Here is a 24,487-nt window from a genome sequence, read left to right as displayed (position 1 = left end):
CTGGTGCAAAATGCTCACTCCGTGAGTGACTGAGACCCCAGAGTAGTGGCCACAATAGGCCGCAAGTCAGACCCCAGCATGGTAAACATGGAACGGGTCAGTACTTCGGGTCTTATATCAGTCAGATCCATACAAGCGGGGGTTCCCGCAATAGGGAGAGTGGTCACTTATACATGACAACCGGAGGGTCCACCACCGGAGAAGAAGCCCACTTTTTGAAAAGGCTCTCCTCAAAAGGGGCACTGAACCGCCCAGCGGTGAGGGACTACATAAGCCCTCAGCGGCTTTTCTCATTCCGCATCTTAGACATTATCAAAAAAAGGGCACAGAAGGAAAAAACCTACACAGAGCGGTCTGATTTGTGTGATCCAAAAAGAACCGTCAGGTCACTGTACTGCATCTGCAGGGACCTGTGTGCGCCGTAGGATACAGCACTAGGGGTCAGGACTACTCCAAGATGGCCGCTGAGCGTTCAGAACGCGGGCACAGGAAAATGGCTGACCGCAATGTAAGCTGCGCCATAGCGCGGCTACGATAAAATGGCTGTTAATGGGAGTTTTCAATGTAATTGAAAAATCTCCCAAAAAATGGCGCCAGCGCCGGCCAAATAGCGGCAAAATACTGTGTTTAAACAGGAAAAGCCTCCTAGGGCTTTTTAACAGTGAAAAAACCCTCACAGGAAAGCCCCATTCAAAAAAGAAAAAAACACAGGCCAGATAAAAGTCCCCCCCCCCCCCCCCTGACAGCAGCAATGTTAGAAATGCAGCAAAGGGAAAAGGAGCAGGAAAGGGAGGAGAAGAAGACCCCCGAACCCCAGCCGTACCAACCCACTGAAGCGGGAGGGACTGTACTTACCTGTCCGAGCGAGGACTCACTGACGCATTCCTGACAGAGCTACAACTGCAATGGAGGTAGCTGTCGGCCCGGTCCACTGTGAGTGAGACAACACTACAGCCCAGTCATATGTGGACCTTAGAGCAAAGCTCACCGGCCACCCCAGGAGTCATGGGGTATGGCGTGGCAGACCCAGCCTCTTTGTAAAGGTGTGCCCATGCTTGCTGGTCGGACTGAGTAGACTACAAGGATCTATATTATCCAGCATGTCTCTCAGCCGACAGTTGAAAGAAGATTCTTCAAGAAAAAGTAAAATAAAATTTAATTTCTCTTCAGGGCGCTGGGCCCAAAGGGAGCCATACGTTGTTCTCCTTGCTAGGCAGAACAAAACTGAGGCTGCATGCTGCAGTGAGGAGGGTTATGTCTGGAGGGACCGCCCCCTGGGCAGGGCTGTTCAACTCTGTTAATGTAACATGTATTTAATTATCTAACATGTTTCTGCCTAGTCCTCTCCTGTAAACAGGGAACATAACCCACTTGTCAAGATTTAAGGAGTTGTGTTCGTCCATGGATGATATGAGAAAATTGCATTTCTAGTTGAATAATTAAAGATATGGCTGAAGTTACTTTTCTTTTTAAGCATAGCTCAATAACTGATTTGAGTAGCCATATTGCCATGGATCTTTACTGCTGACTGCATTAATTAGAAGAGCCATTTGTTGCCTCAGACCTTGATAACAACAAGTCCTATAGACAGTTCTTAAGAGGCTTGCATTAAGGAAAAAATGGGGAATCTGATAGCCTTACAAATTCTTTCCAGAAGAACACAATGCAAACAAATGCATCTTAACATATTTAACTGTTAGGATTTCCCTTCAGTATTAATACATAATAAACATGGAAGCACTGTTTACAACAGCCAGCAAATACTGGGGTTAACACGCTAAGGGATAAAGTATTGTTCACTTAATAAATGTAAGACAAAAAATGTATACAGCCTTTGCATGGAGTGGGTAGGAGATATTTAAACCAAACCAGGCTGTGAAGATGTAACTTCAATTCTGTCCCAGAGATGCAACAGAAGTAAGAGTAGTCTCAAGAGTGTGTGTGTGTGTGTGTGTGTGTTCTTTTTGTCTCAGAGACAGCTAGCCTATCAAAGCAAAAAAAAAAAAAAACTGACAGATTTTAAAGCATAACCAAAAGGGCAGCTGCACCCAAAAGGTGAAACTCTTGTTTGTACCCTCCACTGCCACATTTTCTGGGGGGAGAATGGGTGCCAGGTGTTTACAGGTACCCGCTCACACTTCTGGGTAAATCACTGTGGTGATCTACAAAGATGTCTCCCCCCCCTTCTGGGACACTCAAAGGTCCCAGAAGACTACTGGACCATTCACAAAGTGCAGCACAACTCGCTGGAAGGCTTTTTCCCTTAGAGAAGATGCCGGCGCCTGCACTCGAAGACAATTGAAGAATCGGCTCGGGTGCCGACATTGCTGGATCCCTGGACAGGTAAGTGTCTTTATATTAAAAATCAGCAGCTACAGTATTTGTAAAAAAAATGGGGGGGTGAAGGAAAGACTAGAGCTCTTTAAAGCGGAGCTCCACCCTAAAGTGGAACTCACGCTGATCGGCACCCGCCCCCCCTCCGGTGTCACATTTGACACCTTTCAGGGGGGAGGGGGGTGCAGATACCTGTCTAAAGACAGGTATTTGCACCCACTTCCGGCCACACGCTACGGGCAAAAGACGGGTTTTTCTGACTTCCCGTCTGTCGCCCGTTGTGTGCTGGGAACACTCGGCTCCCAGCACACAGCGTGTGAGCCAATCGGTGGGCGCAGCGTGACTCGCGCATGTGCCATAGGGAACTGGGTAGTCAAGCCGGAGCGCTTCACTTCCTGGTTCCCTCACTGAGGATGGCGGGGGGAGCAGCAGAGAGACGAGCGATCGCTCGTCCTCTGCTGTGGTCGGCGCTGGACTCCAGGACAGGTAAGTGTCCTAATATTAAAAGTCAGCAGCTGCAGTATTTGTAGCTGCTGGCTTTAAATATTTTTTTATACTGGCACATCCGCTTTAAGGCAAAACTTTTTTTAATTTTTAATAGAGTAGAGAGGAATTGGAACACTTGTCAGGATTTTATTGCTGTCTGTGCCCCGAGATTCAGCCTCTATTTGTATTGTTTACCATCATCACTGAAAGTGAAAGAAACTCCCAACTTTTGGGTTGTCACTAGACCAAGAATAGAGGGGAAATCCTCCAATGAGACAATAGTTCCAGTGACCCTGGGAACAAGGGAATCCCAGGGGAACAAGGAGTTGTTTTGCTATGGGACAGGAGGTGAAGGGAAATCTCCCAAAAAAAAAAAAACACAGCCACACACACTTTGCCTCGATTATATCCAAAACTAGAAAAGTTTGAAATATAAATAAACTTTAATAAAGTTGTTCATTTAAAAAAAAAATACTGTTCTGGTTTAATTCTTCGGCATAGGACTGAATTTTCTAGTGAAAACAGCTTTGCTGGAAAAACATTTCCTGACGCATTCATGGCAGCACACACTGGGTTGTGACTCCACCCCCACAACCTGACAGGATTGGTTAGCTATAAATTTGAAGCTTGCCTCCTACCGCTATCGCCCCAGCAGGTTCAGCCTTTCCTGTTTGGAAGTCCCCCCTGTACAGTCTCTAATAGAGCTTTATGGGGGGAACCCCGTTCTGGTGGTCTCAGGGGTTGGTCCCGGCAGAATACCTGGCATCTATACAAGCTTTAAATATGCTTAACTTAGGCAGTGTGGCTCCTTCTCTTTTTTCCCAGTATCCTTCCTCCCCTCGTTTTGTTTAGGCTGGATGCCCCTACCTCACTGTCCCTCCTTTCATATTTTCCTCCCATGTTTGTTTACCTTAGACCCAGCGGGCTTGCTGGGCAATGTGGTTCATTGCAGTCTCCGCTCCCTCGCCCTCATCCAAAATGGCGTCGGGACGCTACTGCGCATGCGCGCATACGTCATCAGCGCTGCGACGGCGGCGCCGAATTTAAAAAAGACAACATTTTTCCTTTTCTTTCTAAGGCTGCTGCTTTGCCCGAATTCCACAGGGATTTTTGTCCTAGGTACCCATGTGCCTTTGCCCTTCTAGGCTTCCCTAATTTTACACCCCGCTTTACTTTAACTACCTTTCTGCTTCCTTTCAGCTCCCACATCTGCTGCTGTCTCTGTGCATCTCATGGAGCCCACTGCCCTCGCAGACCACTACCAGCAAACAAGGTATGGAGGCCGTCATATGATTAGGTAAGTAGTGAAGAGACAAAAAGAGAGCTGGCCACTAAACACTGCCTTTTTTGCAGTCCCATCAGGCCAAAAGACGCAAGCCCGCGGCGCAGGGAGAGATCCAGACATGCATCAAGCAAGAGGTCTCGCAGAAGTCGGTCAAGATCATCCTCCCGCTACGATCGATCAAGGCATAGCCGATCACGCCACAGCCGCTCCCGTCATAGCCGGTCTCACCGCAGACGGTCACCCTCATTGCACCGCGAACATTACCATACCCGTCCTGCAGCAAACGCTTGCTGGGTGTGCGGTGCTACTGCGTTGCCAGGAAAGCTAGCTTGTCGCACCTGCTTTAATGAAGCGACCAGAGAAAAGGAGGCGGACGCTAGAGTGGCTACAGATCTCATAAGGGAGTCAGTGCGGGAATCAATCGGGACCGCGGCTCCTCTGGCCTGTGATAATCCCACCCCGGGCACTTCATCTGCTTCCGGTTCATATGCCCAGTTAGCAGAGACCCATTCCGATCATGAAGAACGTGAGCTGGTGTCGGGATTTGACTTTGGCTTGGTCAAGCTTTTTGCCCGCTCTGTTAAGGAAGCTATAGGTTGGGAAGAACCTGTAGCGGAACCACTGAAGGTTGGGAAGTACTTCCCCGAGTTAAGGAGGGATCCCGAACTGTTTCCCTTCATTGAAGAGTTGGAAGAACTCATTAAGGAGGAGTGGGAAAAAACGGATAAGCGACCTGGTCTGTCCAATAAGCTCGCTAAGTTGTACCCTCTGAAGGAGTCTAAAGTCTCTTCCCTCATTAACGCTCCCATTGTTAAATCGTCCCTAATGCGGCTCGCCAGGCACGTCACTTTGCCAATAGAAGACGCAGTCTCGTTCCGAGATGTTCTCGACCGTAAGATCGACTTGGAGTTGAAGAAAGCATACTCTACGGCAGGGGGAGCATGTAGACCAGCTATTGCCACAGCGGCTGTCGCCAGGGCCATTTCCACACGGGCAGCCAACGCTGAGAAAGCCCTCCTAGAAGGTACTGACCAGGGGGACGTAATATCCTCTTTCCAAGAGATCAGGCTAGCAGGCGACTTTGTGGCAGGGGCTTCAGTAGATGTCATTCGTTTCTCGGCTAGATCCATGTTAGCCTCAGTGATGGCCCGCAGAGCCTTACCGCTGAAGCCCTGGGTCGCTGACACGGCTTCGAAATCAAACTGGTGCAAGATACCGTATGATGGCACGAACCTGTTCGGCGCGAAATTGTACTAGGCGATCTCCAAGGTCACTGGGGGAAAGTCGGGGCTTATTCCCTCCGACAGGAGGCCCAAGCCTCATCTGCCTGATAGATACAGGGAAGCCAGAACCTATCGCCCCGGCAAGGAGTATAGGAGAGATTGGAGACCTACTCGCCCTTTCTTTGCGAGGGTTCAGAAGACCAAAGCCATTACCGCGGGGGACCAACAAAAGTCCTTTTAAAGTCTTGCCTGCCCACCGAGCTCAGGTGGGCGCCAGGCTCAGGAGTTTCGCACAAGTATGGTCAGAACACATAAAGGACCCATGGACTCTCTCCACAATCAAACATGGCCACAAATGGAACTTTATGGGGGCATTGCCTCACACTATCTTCCAACCCACCAAAATACCATCTTCCCTAGACAAGAGGAAGCTACTCACTCAATATGTCTCAGAGTTAATTCAGAAGGGAGCAGTCATGGAAGTCCCTTCGCACCAAAAGGGCAGGGGATTTTATTCCCCTCTATTTTTGGTGCGAAAGAAGTCAGGGGATCTACGGTCCGTGCTGGACCTCAAACGGCTCAACAGAAGAATTCAGATAGAGGCTTTCAAGATGGATAGTCTCCAGTCCATTCTTCTGGCAGTGAATCTAGGAGATTGGATGCTGTCAATAGATTTATCAGACGCCTATCTTCATGTGTCAATTCATCCCGCATTCCAGAAATTTCTACGCTTTTCCATCGGCCAACATCACTTCCAGTTCCGATGCCTACCATTCGGCATCTCTTTGGCACCCAGGACGTTCACAAAGGTCCTCCTCCCTCTCATAGCACTCCTCAGGGAGAAAGGGCTGCGGGTACATCACTACCTGGACGACATCCTGCTCTTAGCAGCGAATCGGGAGACTCTGCTCCTCCAGCGGGAGATCCTAATCTCGACCCTCCAGAACTTCGGCTGGTTAATCAACTGGCGGAAGAGCTGCCTTCAACCCTCACAGGTTATGATATTTCTGGGGGAAGAATTGGATACGAAACAGAACAGGGTGCAGATGCCCTTAGAAAAGGTGGAACCTTTAGCGGCACCAATGGCACATGAGAACCTTACAGAATGCCTTTCTTAAACAATGGGACGGAGCCTCAATGCACCAACCCATCAGTATTCCCAGCCAAGTAAAGCACGCTCTTTAGTGGTGGACTGATAGTGACATCAGATGCCAGCGAGAAGGGTTGGGGGGCTCACTACCTGGATCAGGCAGCCCAGGGACAGTGGCACTTCCCTGCTCAGGGCACAGTCTCAAATATACTGGAGCTCCGACCTGCGTTCCAGGCCCTCTTAGCCTTCGCACCTCTGCTACAGTGGAAGAGCGTCCTAATCCGGATAGACAACAAGGTGGCGGTGGCCTACATCCAGAGACAGGGCGGTACCCGAAGCCACACACTATTAGAGGAGGTTCACTCCATAATGGAATGGTCCCAGGTACACCTACTGGACCTGAGAGCAGTTTACGTTCCGGCGGCACAGAATACGCTAGCCGACTTCCTGAGCAGGGAACTTCTGTCAAACAACAAGTGGTCTCTGAACCTCCGGGAGTTCTCCATTCTGACGGAGGCATGTGGGGTTCCGGAGATCGACCTGGCAGCAACACCAGCGAATGCCAAATGCTCAAGGTTTCTTTACAGAGTACCCTTTCTGACAGCGGAGGGGACAGATTGCCTTCTTCACCCATGGGACTTCAATCTGGGGTACATATTTCCCCCAACTCACCTGATAGCGAGGTTCCTATCCCGACTCCGAAGGTCATCGGCCACAGTAATCGCAGTGATACCATTCTGGCCAAGGAGACCGTGGTTCACGACGCTCCTACAGCTCAATACCCGACCTCCAATCCACCTACCGGTATCAGCAGATCTCCTACACCAAGGTCGATTCCTCCATCCGGCCCCAGACAGGCTCCATCTGACAGCCTGGAGGTTGAGAGGGTTAGACTAAGAGAACATGGATGTTCCCAGGCGGTTATAGCAACTTTAATGCAAGCCAGGAAGATCACCACAAACACCATCTACACCAGAGTTTGGGAAAGATTCGCCCAGTTGGCGCAACTTAAAGGTTGGGATCCCATCTCGCCTGATCCTTACCAGATCCTGGAGTTCCTGCAAACGGGAGTTGACAAAGGCCTAAATTCAAGCACCCTAAAGGTATAGATCTCCGCTCTGTCTGCCAAGACTGGCACCAGATGGGCCTTGCATCCTTTGATTATACAGTTCATGAAGGCATGCATAAAAATCAGACCGCCCAGGAAACCATCCTTTCTGGCTTGGGATCTTTCGGTGGTTCTCGAGGCGCTTTCCAATTCACCTTTCTTCCCACTTAACTCAATTTCCCTATGGGACCTGACCTTAAAGTTGTCCTTCCTCATTGCCATTGCCTCGGCAAGGAGAGTGTCGGAGTTACAAGCTCTCATGTCTAAAGAACCATACTTCGTTTTCCTGCCCGACAGGGTGGTACTGAGGCCTTCAGATCGTTTCCTTCCAAAAGTTACTTCGGCCTTCCACTACAGCCAGGATATCGTCTTGCCATGCCTTTCTAACGAGAATGGCGAACCTCATGCCTAGGACATTAAGTCTACGATTTCCAACTATCTATCGGCTACTACCCACCTTCGGTCAACAGATGCCCTCCTCTTGGCTAGTCAAGGCTATTGAAAAAGCGTATTCCACTCAACAACTGGAGATCCCGGAAGGCATCAGGGCGCACTCAACCAGGGCAGTGGCAACCTCTTGGGCAGCATATTGTGGTGTTTCTTCTGCAGAGCAGCAACCTGGTCTTCCAGACATACCTCTCTTAGCCGAATTTGGCAGATCTATCATCAGGGCCAATTATTCTGCACTATAGGGAATAAATACTATTTGCATTGAACCCTCCCGACTGGCGAGTTATTTCCCAGTGTGTGCTGCCATGAATGCGTCAGGAAAACGGAAAATTGTATACTCACCTTTCCGTAATTTTCCTTTCCTGATGCATCTTCATGGCAGCACACAGCTGCCCACCCTGTTGTTCAATGATGATATGTACAGAGAGTGATGCCGGGTGTCTCCCCTTCAAATTTATAGCTAACCAATCCTGTCAGGTTGTGGGGGCGGAGTCACAACCCAGTGTGTGCTGCCAGGAAGATGCGTCAGGAAAGGAAAATTACGGAAAGGTGAGTATACAATTTTCCGTTTTTCTTACTTAGTAAATCAACCCTAGAATGTACTACCATAATTCACCAGTTTAAACCTTCACTAAGAGCCGGTTCACACTGGGGCGACTCGTCAGGCGGCTCAGCCGCCCAAACTCGCGTCCCATTCTATGCAATAGAACCGTTCTTATAGGAGCGACGCAAGTCGCTCCGACTTAAAAAAAGGTTCTTGTACAACTTCGGGGGCGGCTCGGGGCGACCTGCATTGACTTCTATACAGAGGTCATTTTGCAGGTCGCCTCTGAAGTCGTCTTCAGGACGTCTTGCGGAGTCGCCCCCGAAGTCGTGCCGCCTAAGTGTGAACCGGCTCTTACTCAGTTAAAGTGGTTCTAAAGCCAAAACATTTATCGTAATGCATTCGCTACATTAAGTTAAAAACGTTTTACAGCTTGATGTCCTCCCCCACCTCTCTCAATCGATCTAGCTCTGTACACCGCTAATCTCTTCTCACACAGGAAATCTGGCAGCAGTTGTGAGTGTTGTGAGGAGGTAGTTGGAGGGGGTGGGAGGAAAGTACATGATTCAGAAAGCACTTACCTCCTTACTTAGGGCGGCGTAGTGTAAACACTGCGGGCGTAAGGGCGCCTAATTCAAATGGGTTGGGGGGGGGGGCGTGTTTAATGCTAATGAGGCTTGACCTCACGTTTTTTGACGTTTTATTCCTACTGCGCATGCGCTGGGCGCCTACATTTCCCAGGGCGCATTGCGGCTAAGTACGCCGCACGGGCCTATTGATTTTGACGCGGACGTAAACGACGTAACTCCCGATTCGTGGACGACTTACGCAAACAACGTAAAAATTTCGAACCTCGCGGCGGGAACGGCGGCCATACTTTAACATTGTTATTCCACCTCATAGGTGGAATAACTTTAGGCCGCCTAAGGCCTTGCGGAAACAACGTAATTCGACTGCGGCGGGCTCGCGTACGTTCGGGAATCGGCGTAAAAGCTCATTTACATAATCTACGCCGGCCGCAATGGAAGCGCCACCTAGCGGCCATCCGAAAAATTGCAAGCTAAGATAGAACGGCTCAAGCGTATCTCTGTTTGAGCATACTCTTTAACAAACGCCGGCGTAGATTCAGAGTTAGGTCGGCTTATCTACTGATAAGCCGGCCTAACTCTTTGTGAATCTACCTACAAATGTTTATATCGTCTTGTTAAAAAATAGGAATTTTGCCATGTTCAAGGACTTACATTTTCATTTGAGAAAGTTATTTAATAGTTTGATTTTCCTGTTTTTATAGTAGACACACTGAAAATATAAAAATATATAATATATATATATATATATATATATATATATATATATATATATATATATATATATATAAAATAATAGTGTAACATAAAAGAAAATAATAAGTTATTGTAATTACCTCAGTGGTGTTGGATAGAGTTCTGTATTAATGAAGTATACTATTTCAAAAGCCATTGTGATTCCCAGTCGTCCTAGTGTGGCCAACGTTATTTTAAGCCACATTACATCTGCAAACCATTAAACATTTAGTGTTTTAAAAGGTACTTTTCATACAAAAATAAACTTACAAATAATAAAGGTTTATTTGAAAAAAAATAAAAAATAAAACTTCATTATCATCTGGCTTTAACAGTCTGGCTACACTGCTGGCAATATGTTCCTATATTTGTATAGACTGTGAAGCCTTAAAGCCAGCTTGCCTGGATTAGGAGGGATGTTTTCATAACATATAATAAATTTTTTTTTTTTATATAGGATATAGTGCACACATATTTGACATGTGTTAACACATGTCAAACACATATTCTCACACTCTAAATTGATGCAAGAGAGAGAGAGGGGGGGAGAGAAAGAAAAATACAAAGGGGTGCCTTTTCTGTTCTTTTATTCTCCCTTCCACCAGTTACTTCACCATATATAAGATTTAAAATTTATTTTTTTGGTAATATGGATTCTGCCTATAGGGTTCAATTTTTATTATACTGCTGTGATGCAATACCAACTGGTATGAAATATGTCAATGTATTTATTTCTTCAAAGTGAGTTGACAATTAAGATCTGTATGGCATGTCCGAATCTTGAAGAGGGAGGTGATCCATGAATCATGTACACATGAAACTCTACTGTCAAGGTGTATACCTATATTGTACATTATCCACATTATATGATCTTTGTATTCTATCTATTTTTTGAGAGTTGGATTCACTTTATTTTCAATTTTTGCATGATTTTTTAGGACAGGGGTGCCACATCAGCATTATGGTTGCCCTCAAAGGGCCGGTTGTATCAGCATCCTACCCACCTTACATCAGATGTCAAGAGTCCCCCGCCATCAGAAGTCGAGCATCCCCCCACTATCTCTTACATCAGTGCACCCCCTTGCCTTGTGCTGCTGCTCTGCCAGGAGGGCTGGACAGAGAGGTGTAGGATCTGGTGGAGGAGTCCTATCCTTTCTGCTGCTGACTGCTGAGACCAGGTAGGGGTGGAGACGAGGGGTGTGAGGGCCACATGAAATGACCTGGAGGGCCAGATTCGGCCCGCGGGCCTTGTGTTTGACACCTACAACTAAGGATGTCCTGGGTGCCCCATATTTTGTCATAATTTTGCTACTTTCATAGTTACTGTTCAGTACAAGTATGCAAATTAGGGTTTTTGATGTGATTTCAGTCTGTTGTCAGAAATGGCTTCTTACACATTTCTCTTAGCATAGGTTTCCTTTAAGTTTACTGAAAATATTTCTGCACAGTTAATTCCATTTTATACTAACATTGTTTTCACAGTCCAAATAGAACACAATATCCAAATCTAAATACATTTTAAGCCTCAGGATTAATTTATGTCATTTATTTTTATACCACTAAAGATTGTGTAACTAATTAACTTCTGTGCTACCTGTTTAAATACAGTGCTATACACCCTTATTTAATGGTACCCCAAATTTATAGAAAAGTAAACAGAAATTTAAAATAAGCTTATATATACATACAGTATATAATATGTGTATGGTCGCAAACAATTGCATTCCCACAATTCTTAAAAGTGCCAGACTATCAATCTTTACATAAACCACATGATACCGTCATAAAACGAACCACATATACCAGTAAACAATGTGATAATACAAATATGCAAATGAAATGTGGACTATTATTCAATTCATCATTATATATCAATCATGCAAGTTATATCATCAATCAAGTCAGTTCATATGATTGAGCATAAAGTGAAAGTTCTTCAAGTGCTTTTATTCACTTCCTGTCACCTCTGTGCTCACAGTGCTTTCACCTTAGTGATGTGATACAGCGCATTGGTAATCATACCCAACTTGTTGTCTCTAGTTGCTGTGCAGCAAACAGGTCTTGTAGTATGACCTTACGTTCACTAGTGTACTCGTATCCTGTTGGGATGCTTCCTGGAGGACAAGGGTACTGGTCCCTTTAAGAGTTTACCCTTACGATGTTAGTTGCTCCCATGCCATGTTGGATTAAAAAGGATGCCCCTCAATAGTGTAAAACTACCCTTCCTCTCGGAAGCATATCCGACAGGATATGAGTATGCTAGTGAGTGGGAGGCCATACTTTAAGACCCGTTTGCTGAACAACAACTGGAGACAACAAGTTTGATATGATTACACATGCGCTCTATCATATCACTCAAGTGAGAGTACTGTGAGCACAGAGGTGACAGAAGTGGTCATAAAAGCACTGGATAAATTCTATAATAAAGATTTCACATCACCCCTTGATGAACTGTCATTTTATTTTGAATCATATGAACCAACACAATTAATATACAATGACGAATTGAATTGGTTGCTTGGCATGCATTAACAAAAGATATCACTATTATATTCACAGTAATATATGTCATTTATTAAAGTTACTCATCCTCGATTTTGTGTTTATACCTGTCGGTATTGCAGCAGTTATTAGACAAGCTATTCCTGCTCCAGCATTACTCAATGCAAACGGAAGTTTCCTCCCAATGCGATCAATCGAGACTAAAATAAGAACAGCAGCCGGTAACTCCACCACAGCAGAAATAAAAAAGTCTGTATATAGATTCCCAGATACAATTCCTAAGCGCATAACAAGACCCTGGTAGATGACTGCACTTGTAAACCTGAGAAAAATAAAATAACAATCGCCATTAGAAACAAGAAAAAGTAAAGATATTTATAGGATGACCAGCTAGCATTTTTCCCCAAAACTTATGCCGCATACACACCATCACTTTATGTGATGAAAAAAAACGACATTTTCTGTGAAGTAAAAAGTGACCTTTTTGAAACTTCAATTTTCAAAGACGATTTTGCCTACACACCATCGTTTTTCTCACAATGTTCTAGCAAAGCGAGGTTACGTTCCACCACGTTTTTCCATTGAAGCTTGCTTCATAACTAGCTTCTGGGCATGCGCGGGTGAAAAAACGTCTTTTTAAACGACGTTTTTTGCTACACACGGTCAATTTCTGTGAAGTAAAAAAACGACGTTTTGAAAAACGACACATAAAATTGAAGCATGCTTCAATTTTTTTGGTAGTTTTTTACAAGACATAAAACGACGTTTTCCCCCACACACGGTCAAATAAAGTGAAGTTTTTAAAAATGTCGTTTTTTTTCATCACATAAAGTGATGGTGTGTACGGGGCATTACAGTACAAAGAACCTAAATGATGTTAATAGTCATGTACAATGTCTCTATTATACAGGGATAGCTCCTATAAAGTTTTTGAGAGCTACTTTGAGTTACTTACAAAACTATTTGTTAGTTCAGCAAATCTGATAACATTAAAAAAAAGGAAAGGAAAATAGGCCAAATTTAAACACAAGTCTACTGGACAAGCAAACCTCCAATAAATCACCCATGTTTATGTAAGATTGAAAACAGAGGCCAACGAGAGCCCAAACATCCAAAGCTGCTATAATTTCTAATGTTCATAGATGGAAGCGTGAAAAGCTTGTAGACAAACTACCAACCCATAACTAGCGCTGGAAGGTCATAACAATTAAATGCTTTCCTACTACATCCATATCACCAGCTTCTCCTGAAACAGATCGTCTGGTTACCCTGAAATGAAAATGGTGGCCTACATTTGTTTCCATTATAACTCTCCTTTAGCACAGGTATATTCCCCCTAACATTCTACAGCAGGATAGCTTGCCAATCTTCAGTAACTACTGTTGTACTGGACAAAAGGCCGGCCTCCCAGTACTCTAGAGCTCTGGTGCCCAAACTGTGACCCTTTGTAATTTTTTGTGTGGCCTATGAGGTCCCTGCTAATCTGTTTCCCTGTTATAGCAATTTATAAGAGCCTGTAATATGTCTTGTCTAAGACTGCCTCCTGAAGCATGTCCCCAATCTCCAACACACAGTCCATCTTCTGTATCATGTCTGCAATCCCTTTCACACTGGGCGCGGGAGGTGCGCTGGTGGTATAGCGCCGCTATACCGTCGTACCATATTCGACCGCTAGCGGTGCAGTTTTAACTTCCGCTAGCGGCTGAGAAAGGGTTAAAACCGCCTGAAAGCCGCTGGCTGTTTAGGAGATATTTGCTTGTTTTGCAGCCAGTGACATCACCAGTGCATGCGGCCAGCTACAAGCGAATGTGCCGCCAATTTAGAGCTTTGTGCCGCATCCGTGACTCCCCATGTGCATGTGTGGGAGTGATGTCATCTCAGCCTGGCTGTATAATTGCCTGAAGCACGCAAACTAGGAAATGAGAACAGGGGAAAGTTGATAGCCCTGCCTGCCAGCAGTGACAGCGCTTCGTTTTTCAGGTAAGTCTGTCATAACGTACTAGTATGCGATGCAGGGGGTAAGTAAGCTAGTAAGTTGCAGGGGGACTGGATTTTATGATTTTTATGTGACTTTATTACCTCTTTAATGCCTGGTTTACACTAGTGCAATTTCAGATGTGACTTGAGTCACACAGAATTGCATGACAACGTAATTCAATGGTGCCTGTGCACATCAATGTAAAGGGATTTTGGAAAAGGGACCTTTGGTACTTTGGTGCGATTCCAGCATGATTACGGCCCAATAGAATTTGCAAACCACTTCCAAGTAGTATATAAATTGCATCACAGAATGGATCTGATTTCAGAAGTGTGAACCTAGCTACAGTATGTGTGACTAGGGTACCGCAAACCTTGGTTTGTAACTGTAACAGTAACTGCTGCAATGTTGTCAATTTATGCATCATGAAACCCACAGCTGATCTTATGTATGGTATACTTTAATCCTCAGAATCCTGTACTGGGGAAAAGTGGGTAAAAAAATATGTACAGACTATATGCTGCATACACAGTCAAGGGAGCAGATCTCAGGGGTCTCAATGCATCTTTGAGGTTAATAAGCAACAACTGACGGAAATCATGTTCATAGAACAAATTAGCTATTTGCAAATATGTGGAAATCTTTAACCTTTAAGCCGGAACACAGCATGTAGTCTGAATGATGCCTTTTCAAAGTTACGAACACTGCAACTTATTCAACTAGGACTAGACATGGACTCTTGTCAAATTAGTTAGCCTATATTTGGGGACAACACACCAATGACAGGATCTATAAAGAAGTAAAAACTTGCTCCTAGGGTGTCACTCACTTGCTGGGAAACACAGCAAAGTATAGCTCCATTGCTTTTGACTAGCTGCAGATGAGCAGGCGAGTGCTTTTAGCAACCCTATCAAGTTACTACCATCAACAGGAGCTTAGAACTACATTTACACCAGAGTGCATTCAGCAGAAATCACCTAGATGCTCAGAGCCACAGCAGGTATCTAGAATTCGCACCAGCCAAAATCACCAGTGTGTGTGTAGCCTTGGTGTGATATGGCCTGCCACGTCTAAATTGCAAAACAAAAACACTTTTTTATTGGATTTTGTAATCATATTCTTACCATGCATACATAAGAATTACAGTACATTTTCTCATTTGTGGAGTTCTGACCAGATCCATGCATGTAGGATTGGTAACTTCTTCATCAGATACAGTTATCTAAACAGAAACACATAAGATTACAGATTACATTGACAACAGCTGCACCTTACTGTCAAAAGTTGAAAGTCATCTAAAAATGTTCAAAAGAACTGACTCTCTAAATGGCTTTAGTTTTTTACACCAATAGCAGGGAGGTTTTCCCAAACCTGCCTTTAAATTCATGACCTCGGAGTACAGGGCAGGACACAGGAAACGTATTCATACACCATAGGTTAAACGTTTATTATCTTCAGGTGACTGAACAATGGCAAGCTTTTGGGGATATGCCACCCAAGGGCATCTCCCATTTAAACCTACCCCACTTTGTTAGTCTTTAGTTTTGTAACAAGCACAGCAAAGTAAGAAGACAAATTTGAGGGGCTATCCTGTACCATACTCCAAGACAAGTCAAAATTCCTCTGATCTGAATTGTACAGTACAGGACACATATTAATACATCACGGGACATCCCCAAGCAATGAATACAATCAATACAACTAGGCACATGGAACTACAGTGCCTTGCAAAAGTATTCACCCCCTTGGCATTTTTGGTGTTTAACTGCCTCACAACCTGGAATTAACATGGATTGTTTTTAGGATTTGCATAATTTAATTTACAGAACATGCCCACAACTTTGAAGATGTTTTTTTTTTATTGTGAAGCAAACAACAAATAGGACAAAATAACAGAAAAAGTAAATGTGCATAACTATTCACCCCCCTAAAGTCAATACTTTGTAGAGCCACCTTTTGCGGCTATCACAGCTCCAAGTTGCTTTGGATAAGTCTCTATGAGCTTGCCACATCTTACCACTGGGATTTTTGCCCATTCCTCCTTGCAAAACTGCTCCAGCTCCTTCAAGTTGGATGGTTTTTGCGCTTGTGAACAGCAATCTTTAAGTCTGACCACAGATTTTCTATTTGATTGAGGTCTGGGCTTTGACACATTTACATGTTTCCCCTTAAACCACTCAATTGTTGCTTTAGCAGTGTGTTTTGGGTCATTGTCCTGCTGGAAGGTGAACCTCCGTCCTAGCCTCAAATTACACACAGAGTGGTACAGGTACAGGTTTTGCTCAAGAATATCCCTGTATTTAGCACCATCCATCTTTCCCTCAACTCTGACCAGTTTCCCAATCCCGACTTCTGAAAAACATCCCAACATGTTTTTCAGCAGTCGGGATTGGGAAACTGGTCAGGGTTGAGGGAAAGATGGATGGTGCTAAATACAGGGATATTCTTGAGCAAAACCTGTACCACTCTGTGTGTAATTTTGCCACCACCATGTTTCACTGTGGGGATGGTGTTCTTTGGGTGATGTGATGTGTTGGGTTTGCGCCAGATATAGTGCTTTCTTTGATGGCCAAAAAGTTCAATTTTAGTCTCATCAGACTAGAGCACCTCCCTCCATACATTTTTGGAGTCTCACACGTGTCTTTTCGCAAACTCAAAACGTGCCATTTTGTTTTTTTGCTGAAAGTGATGGCTTTCTTCTGGCCACTCTGCCAAAAAGCCCAACTCTATGGAGCGTACGGATTATTGTAGTCCTATGTACAGTGATAGGAAGTCAGGTAAATCTGTGGGTGTTGTCACAGACGGGAGATACATTTCTGCCTTGTTTGGACAATACACCAATTATTATCGGGTGTCGGCTGCAGAAGTAGCCAGAAAGGTTTAAAGGCGTTGGAAAACTTCTGATTGCTGCATCCTGAGGCTTTCTCAGTGAAGGAGAGCAGTAGCAGAAATACTTCTGAAGAGGTGAGGTGCTGTTGATTTTTCTGTGTGATAAAAATCAAAAAGAGACTATTGTTTTCTGCTGTAGGACCAGCAGTGTCTGCCCAGCACTAGGCTGTGCCAGACTCCCTAGATATGTTCCTGTGTGGTGAAGGTAGACGCCCCAAGTGGCCAGGGTTCATTTTATGTTTGATTTTGTTTATGCTGTTTCGATGCTTGCACTTGTTTCCAGCAAGGTGGAAGAATAAACCAAAATCTTTGTTTTCAACCGTCTTCGACTGCCTTTCTGTATAGTTCCGTGTGTAGTGAACCCATCCAGAGGGTCACACACCCCCGCTACTGAGCTAACCCCTTACACATGGTGGAGAATGCGGGCAATCTAGATGGTGGAATCCGGGTCCTTGCTCCGTGGTGAGTCGCAGCAGGAACTACTGCTAGCTGTGTGTGGCAGCCAGGTGAACTGCATTGCGCAGAAGTTTATTTTTGACAGACTGTGTTGACAGACTGTGTTGCATACAGGTGGTGCACCTGTGAGTTTTTTTTTCCTTTTTATTGCTGTGAACTGTGTAACAAGCGACTGCGAGGATGAGGCAGTCAAAACACAAGAGGTTCATGTTAAAACAAGTTAAAGGAGAAGTGAGCTCAGCGTGGCCTGAGATGTCTCCACCTTGGAGGGCCTGTGAATGAGTGGTTCAAGTGGAACCAGACTAAAGAGTCGGATGCGGTACAAAGGGCTAAGATAGTGGCCTCTGACTATATGCAACCCATGCTACCTACAGAGGAGGTTGGAGACTTCATGGAAAAATTTGAAAAAGTTGCTGTAAGGAGGAAATGGCCTAGAGACCGGTGGCCAAAATTGCTGCAAACCTTATTACTGGTAGAGTACCGGTTGGTTTACTATTTGATGGACAGTGACCACGATGATTACTGCCAGTTTAAAAAGGAAATCCTTCTTAGAGGAGAGTTCAGTCGCATCATGGGCCGCCAGCAATGCTCCAGCAAAGGGAGGTCATCACCTATAGCAAAGGGAGAGGCATCATTGTGACAACAAAGCACCAGTCAAGCAATGGCTCAGGAGAGCATGCGTGTGCATCAGCGTACCAGCCCTACGTTTTCTGAAATCATATCGGTTGTCACCTCTGGCAACAGTGGCAAAAACAGTGTGGCCTGCAAGGGGTACCAATGAGCATGAGGAAAGTAAAGATGTGTATTATGGCCGCTTATGTGAAGTGGTCGGCCCAGAAAGGACACAACAGTCTGTAACCACCATGAGGGGTAGACAACCATCTTTGGAGTGCTGGTCTGCTGTTACCCCTAGCAACAGGGATCCTGTGTTACATGCAGGGGGTGTTGGTGGGTCTGGAAAGGCTGCAGTGTTTCTCCATGACCACATGAAATATTCAGCCTATGGAGACACCACAGATGAGAGACAACGCATTCAAATGAAGGCTATGACAACGGCTACAGGAATTAGTAAGACTGTTGCAGTTTATGGAGACAGAACCCAATGAAGCTGAAGTGTTTTCTGTGGGGAGATCCGCAGTACAGGTGGACTTGCTACACTGTGCTACCCAGAGTAGGGGGGAGGCACAGGGTAAAGCCCAACTGTCAGCAGGACTAAAGACGATAAAGGACATGGGGACTCTGTATGTACCTGGTGGAATCCAGCAGAGTGCTGGAAGAAATGTACTAGGGGTGACCAAAGAAATCCGTATACCATGTTCCCTAGTGACAGAGACAGGTACTATGGGGTTGCCCAGGGAAACCTCCCAGAAGCCCACAGTGTTGGAGCAGAGGGTTTCCCAGGTCAGCGGTAGAGCTGCTCAAGTGGGTAAGGGACCATCCACAATAGCTGCAGCTATGTCTAAGTGTCATGATGATCCTCTAAATGTTGAGAAATGTATTTCTGGAAATGTCATATTTGAGAATAATATTGGTGATATGTTTACTAAAAAGGATGGGAGTAGGATATCTTCCGTGACTGCCAGAGGCAGAGCTGCAGGGTTGTCCATGGAAACCTCCCGGGATCCCCCTGTGTTGGAACTGGAGGTTGTCCAGGACCGCTCTGGGGGAACAAGGAGGGACTGCACCACACAATGAGAATGTGACCAATTTGGTGAAAAATGTATTCATCCTGTAAAAGCTAGTAGTGTAAAGCGGGATGTGATGGTAGCGCCACCAGAACAATCTGGTCAAAATAGTGTGTTACACCCTGCGGTTTGTGGCGAAGCATCGTCCCAATGTGACATAAATGAAACTGTGCTTGTACAATATGATGCATATAGAGATGACAAATGTACTGTATTGGGTAATGAGTCCCAGACTCCTTTGGTGCCTCTTGGAATAGGTGATGCAGCGCTGCAGAATGCCTATCAGGGAAGTACCACTGACTGGGACAGCTGGGCCAAACAATTTCTAGCCATGCTGGATAAGGCTAGGTTACATAACACAGATGTGGACATAACACCTGCTATGCCCAACGGAGGGACTGCAGGGTGGCCAGTGACCAAGGGCGTGTTGGCCCCTGCAGAGATTGATCCCCTCCAGTCAGAAGGACCGGTTAAGGGCGCATGCATGGCAGTTGTGTTATCCACAGCCCAACCGCTGAAAAAAAGTGAGCGCAAAAATGGCAATGTGACTTATGACCTGCAGCGGCTCACTGATGCTGTGGTAGAAGGGATAAAAGTGAGACGTACATCTGATGTCGCTTCAGTTGAGCACCAGGCTCGCGATACCGCCAGTAAGGTGGAGGTTGTTGAAAATGTCTCTACCTTTCCAGCTTCAGTGGATGAGCCCCTCCACGTCATTGATAACGGAAAAGTCCCTAGAAGGGTCTGGTATGTAGATGCAGGTCGCATTAAGATGACTAATGTGTTGTTGAAAATGCTTGAAGTCCAAAAAGCGCATTTGCGGTACACTTGGGTGTCTCCACCGTGGTCGGACAAGGTGGTACTACGTAGTACCAGTAGGTGGAGCCAAGTTGTACAGGCTATTCTTAATGTTAATCACAAGAGGAACTGGTTGGTACCAAATTTGTTAGCAGTGTGGCAGATGGTCTCAAGGTTCTCTGAGAGGGTGCTTCCAGTTACCAGTTTGGATGGAAGGCGCTCAGGAGAACGTTTGAAAACATCAGAAGTCTCTCCGCCTGATGCAGTGACTAGGAAAATTTCTGCTGATGCAGTCCAAAGTGCGGCTGAGCGTTGGTCAGTAGAGGGCACGGACACTGCCTCACCCACTAGACTTCACATGAAGGAAGGGACCGAAATGGACATGGCAATAGCAGAGATTTTTCCTGTCAGTGGCACAAAGGTACAAATTAAAGTATCCGGAGTTGGTTTCTACAACAAGGGTTTAGTTGCCTCAGACAAGTTGTTAAACCAAAAAACCCTGTTGTAATGGGAAAATCTGGTGTCGCTGAGGGAAAAGGTGGTTCCCCATCAGGCAAAGTATTGGGAACAGGTTCTCCATATCAAAAAAGTGGGATCCCATGGAGAGTCAGGGTAGGACTTACCTGGAAGCGCACCCGAAAAAAAAGATTGGTTGTCCCGAGTGCATGCCTGCCTGGCAACCTGTGTCCCAACCCTAGGGTTGAAACAAGAGGGGGGGGGTATGTGACAGGAAGTCAGGTAAATCTGTGGGTGTTGTCACAGAGGGGAGATACATTTCTGCCAGAAAGGTAGCCAGAAAGGTTTAAAGGCATTGGAAAACTTTAGCTGTTCAGAATGAGGCAATTAAGGCCTCTATAAGTAATCCAGAGGATTACTACTGATTGCTGCATCCTGAGGCTTTCTCAGTGAATGAGAGCAGTAGCAGAAATACTTCTGAAGAGGTGAGGTGCTGTTGATTTTTCTGTGTGGTAAAAATCAAAAAGAGACTATTGTTTTCTGCTGTAGGACCAGCAGTGTCTGCCCAGCACTAGGCTGTGCCAGACTCCCTAGATAGGTTCCTGTGTGGTGAAGGTAGACACCCCAAGTGGCCAGGATTTATTTTATGTTTGATTTTGTTTATGCTGTTTTGATGCTTGCACTTGTTTCCAGCAAGATGGAAGAATAAACCAAAATCTTTGTTTTCAACCATCTTCGACTGCCTTTCTGTATAGTTCCGTGTGTAGTGAACCAATCCAGAGGGTCACACACCCCCGCTACCAAGCTAATCCCTTACAGTACATACACTCCAGTCTCTGCTGTGGAACTCTGCAGCTCCTTCAGGGTTACCTTAGGTCTCTGTGCTGCCTCTCTGATTAATGCCCTCCTTGCCTGGTCCGTGAGTTTTGGTGTGTGCCCGTCTCTTGGCAGGTTTGCTATTGTGCCATGTTCTTTCCATTTGGTTATGATAGATGATGTTGCTCCTAGGGATCATCAAAGATTTTGATATTTTTTATAACCTAACCCTGACTTGTACTTCTCAACAACATTGTCCCTTAATTGTTTGGAGAGTTTATTGTCTTCATGGCAGTGTTTGTTTAGTGTTGCCTCTTGATTAGGTGTTGCAGCCTCTGGGGCCTTTCAAAAAAGTTTTGTACAGTGGAACGAGCATAATCCATTCCAGGAGAATGATTGTAATCCAAAGCACTCGCATATCAAAGCAAGTTTCCTCAATGGAAACAAAAATAATTCTTCCACATTGACTTCTATGGCATGCAATACCGCATAAAATTATAAAATAAAGAATAAGGCGCTATACATGTTTGTGTAAAAAAACTAGCACAACGAAAAAACTGCATCAAACTTAAATGTGCCCATTAATGAAAAATAAGCAAGCATAAGGTCCATAAGTGAATAAATCCCAACACCAAAGATGGCCACTCACCAGAGCTGTTTGACCCCTTCTTCAGGAAGAGCCAATCATGGAATATTTTTCATTAATGTGCACATTTAAGTTTGATGCAGTGTTTTCTTTGCGCTAGTTTTTTACACAAACATGTATAGCGCCTTATTCTTTATTTTATAATTTTACACAGTTCAGTGATTTGTTCACTTTAAAAGGGGCATCTGTTTGTTTATACGTTCTTATGCCAAAAGGTGTCATTTTTTTGGGTATACATTTTTTCATGCAATACCGCATGTGGCCCAAGGTGGGGGGGGGTGCCGGAGAGACTCGGAGACCATTCGGCTGCATTCGGAAATCCTTGGAAACACTTGGGAACGGATTATTTCCAAGTGTTTACAAGTATTTCTGAACGGCTCCGGTGCCCCGACGCCTCTGGCCAAATGCGGTACCGCACACCGCAGAGGCTTGAATCCTACTCATGTTTCGAGACAACGCTCACAAACCGAGTTAGAATTTTTTTTTCAATTGCTTATATTGCGAAACGCTCGTTAAGCGCATTACTCGCAATCCGAGGTTCCACTGTATACGTAATGACAGATCATGTGACACTTAGATTGCACACAGGTGGACATCATTTCACAAATTATGTGACTTCTGAATGTAATTGGTTGCACCAGAACTTTTTATGGGCTTCATAACAAAGGGGGAGAATACATACACACATGCCAATTATAATTTTTTTTATTTCTAATTTTACTTCACCAACTTAAAATATTGTGTTCTGATCCATCACATATAATTCAGATTAAAAAAAACATTGAACTAAAGGCTGTAATGTAACAAAATAGGTAAAAAGTCAAGGGGGGGGGGATACTTTTGCAAGGCACTGTATTTCCATGAAAGGTACTGCCCCGAAGGAGGCCAACTTTAGGCCCAGAACTCTTAGCAAATCTCATTGTGGGATTCCTTTTGTATCTCATGTTGAGCATGAAAAGACGGGAAGTAAAAAAAAAAAATAATAATAAAAAATACCTTTTCAACTCGTGACCCCCCTTAATGAATTGGTTATGTGCCTCACCAGACAGACATCTTCCTTGGAAGGGCATGTGCGAGAGGCATCTTACAGGCAGCTTCAGCTGTCCAAGCCTTTAGTCAGGGAATATTGTGCACATGAATGGAGATTAGGGCCATTTTGTAAATTTGCTTTATGACTTGTTCCAGGGCATCGACACAGAAAAGAGCAGAAGGCAGTCAATATTGCTATGCAAACTTCACTATCCTAAAAAAGAGGGTCATGTCGGTTATTCATTGTCCTAGTCCACTTAGCTGTAGTTTGACACACAGTAATAGCAGCAAGAGCTGGCTTCAGGGCTGGGCCTGCCAGGTTACAGTGAGCTTTTAAAAGCATCCCAAATTTTTCTGTCAACAGAATCTTAAAAAGGAGCATCTTCAATAAGTACAGCGAGATGTTAGTTTGGGCTAGGCACAGGTCTAGCCCATTTTTGTGCACCTTTTTTCCACTGGGTAGGGTTTGGGAAAATCGTTTTAGGTGCATAAAAATCTATTCAGAACTGGCCCAGTCGTTATTTCCTGTTCATGAAGAGAATATGCAGTCTATGTTTTGCAAGTTTTGATAGGTCTTTGTGCCCAAAGGGACATGGTGAGATGGATAAGCGTCAACCTGCACTATGCTTTTGCAGAGGCAATTAGCTTTTAACATTGGCAAGCATATTGTGTGAAGCTCCCTCTTCAATATAGTGACAATGTGGGGGAGAGAATTTTTCTACAGCTTCCTCGAACATTGCCTTCTTATTCTCATAATTCCTCTATGACTTGGTGTCCTCTAGGACCAGCATATCAGAGTCTGCCTCCTGTTCAGAGTAAAAGAAGAGGCAGTGTATTTCTAAGCTTTGGACAAAGATGGCTGAATTAGGTCCATAATTTGTCTGAGGAATTGTGACATGGATGCAGAAAATCCAGCTTATGTCACTTGTTGCTTACTTAAAATAGAACTGCGTCTTGTTCCAGTGCAAGAGATGCATCATCACTGAGTTTAAGTGTTGCACAGGCCTTCAGTAGAGAAAATGTTTACCTTATCTCTGCAATCTCTACAAGTGAGGGTATTCCCCATGGGATATTCACAAAGTACAGTGTGGGAGATAGGGTAAGCGAGCCCAGGTCCAGGAGGAGTATGGGAAAAACCAGGAGTAGGTCACCCTGCAATAAATCCTCGTGGCAGAAGAGCAGGAGGAAGCAGCTGAGTACTTTATAAGAGCTCTGGGCCAAAGTGAGCAACTAGTAGTGCGATGTGAACTAGTTTCAACATGAAACTAAGCTCTGAGTGGTTGAATTTTAGCATCAAGTTTGAAATGTTTACACTGTGAAATGAACACATTCCAAAATAGTCCCATTTTAAACAGCAACTATCAAAAATACAGGGTGACCCTGCCTTACC

At 44.9% G+C, this 24,487-nt stretch overlaps 1 protein-coding gene across 1 annotated transcript in view; it reads right to left on the bottom strand.

Moving 5' to 3' along the window:
• LOC120937405 (solute carrier family 22 member 3-like) overlaps window positions 1–24,487 on the bottom strand; it is a 276,944-nt gene that overhangs the window by 20,865 nt on the left and 231,592 nt on the right. The window contains exons 6-8 of the mRNA XM_040350603.1: window positions 15,447–15,544; window positions 12,452–12,666; window positions 9,944–10,052 (exon numbers count right to left, since the gene is read on the bottom strand). Of these exons, the coding sequence (XP_040206537.1) occupies window positions 9,944–10,052; window positions 12,452–12,666; window positions 15,447–15,544 (422 nt within the window). The remainder of the gene's footprint in view (window positions 1–9,943; window positions 10,053–12,451; window positions 12,667–15,446; window positions 15,545–24,487) is intronic.

The sequence above is a fragment of the Rana temporaria genome, chromosome 4 (genome assembly GCF_905171775.1).
Source record: "Rana temporaria chromosome 4, aRanTem1.1, whole genome shotgun sequence".
NCBI classification, from domain to species: domain Eukaryota; kingdom Metazoa; phylum Chordata; class Amphibia; order Anura; family Ranidae; genus Rana; species Rana temporaria.
Note: the sequence above shows the minus strand (reverse complement) of the source record. Positions and strands in the feature narration are given on the sequence as shown.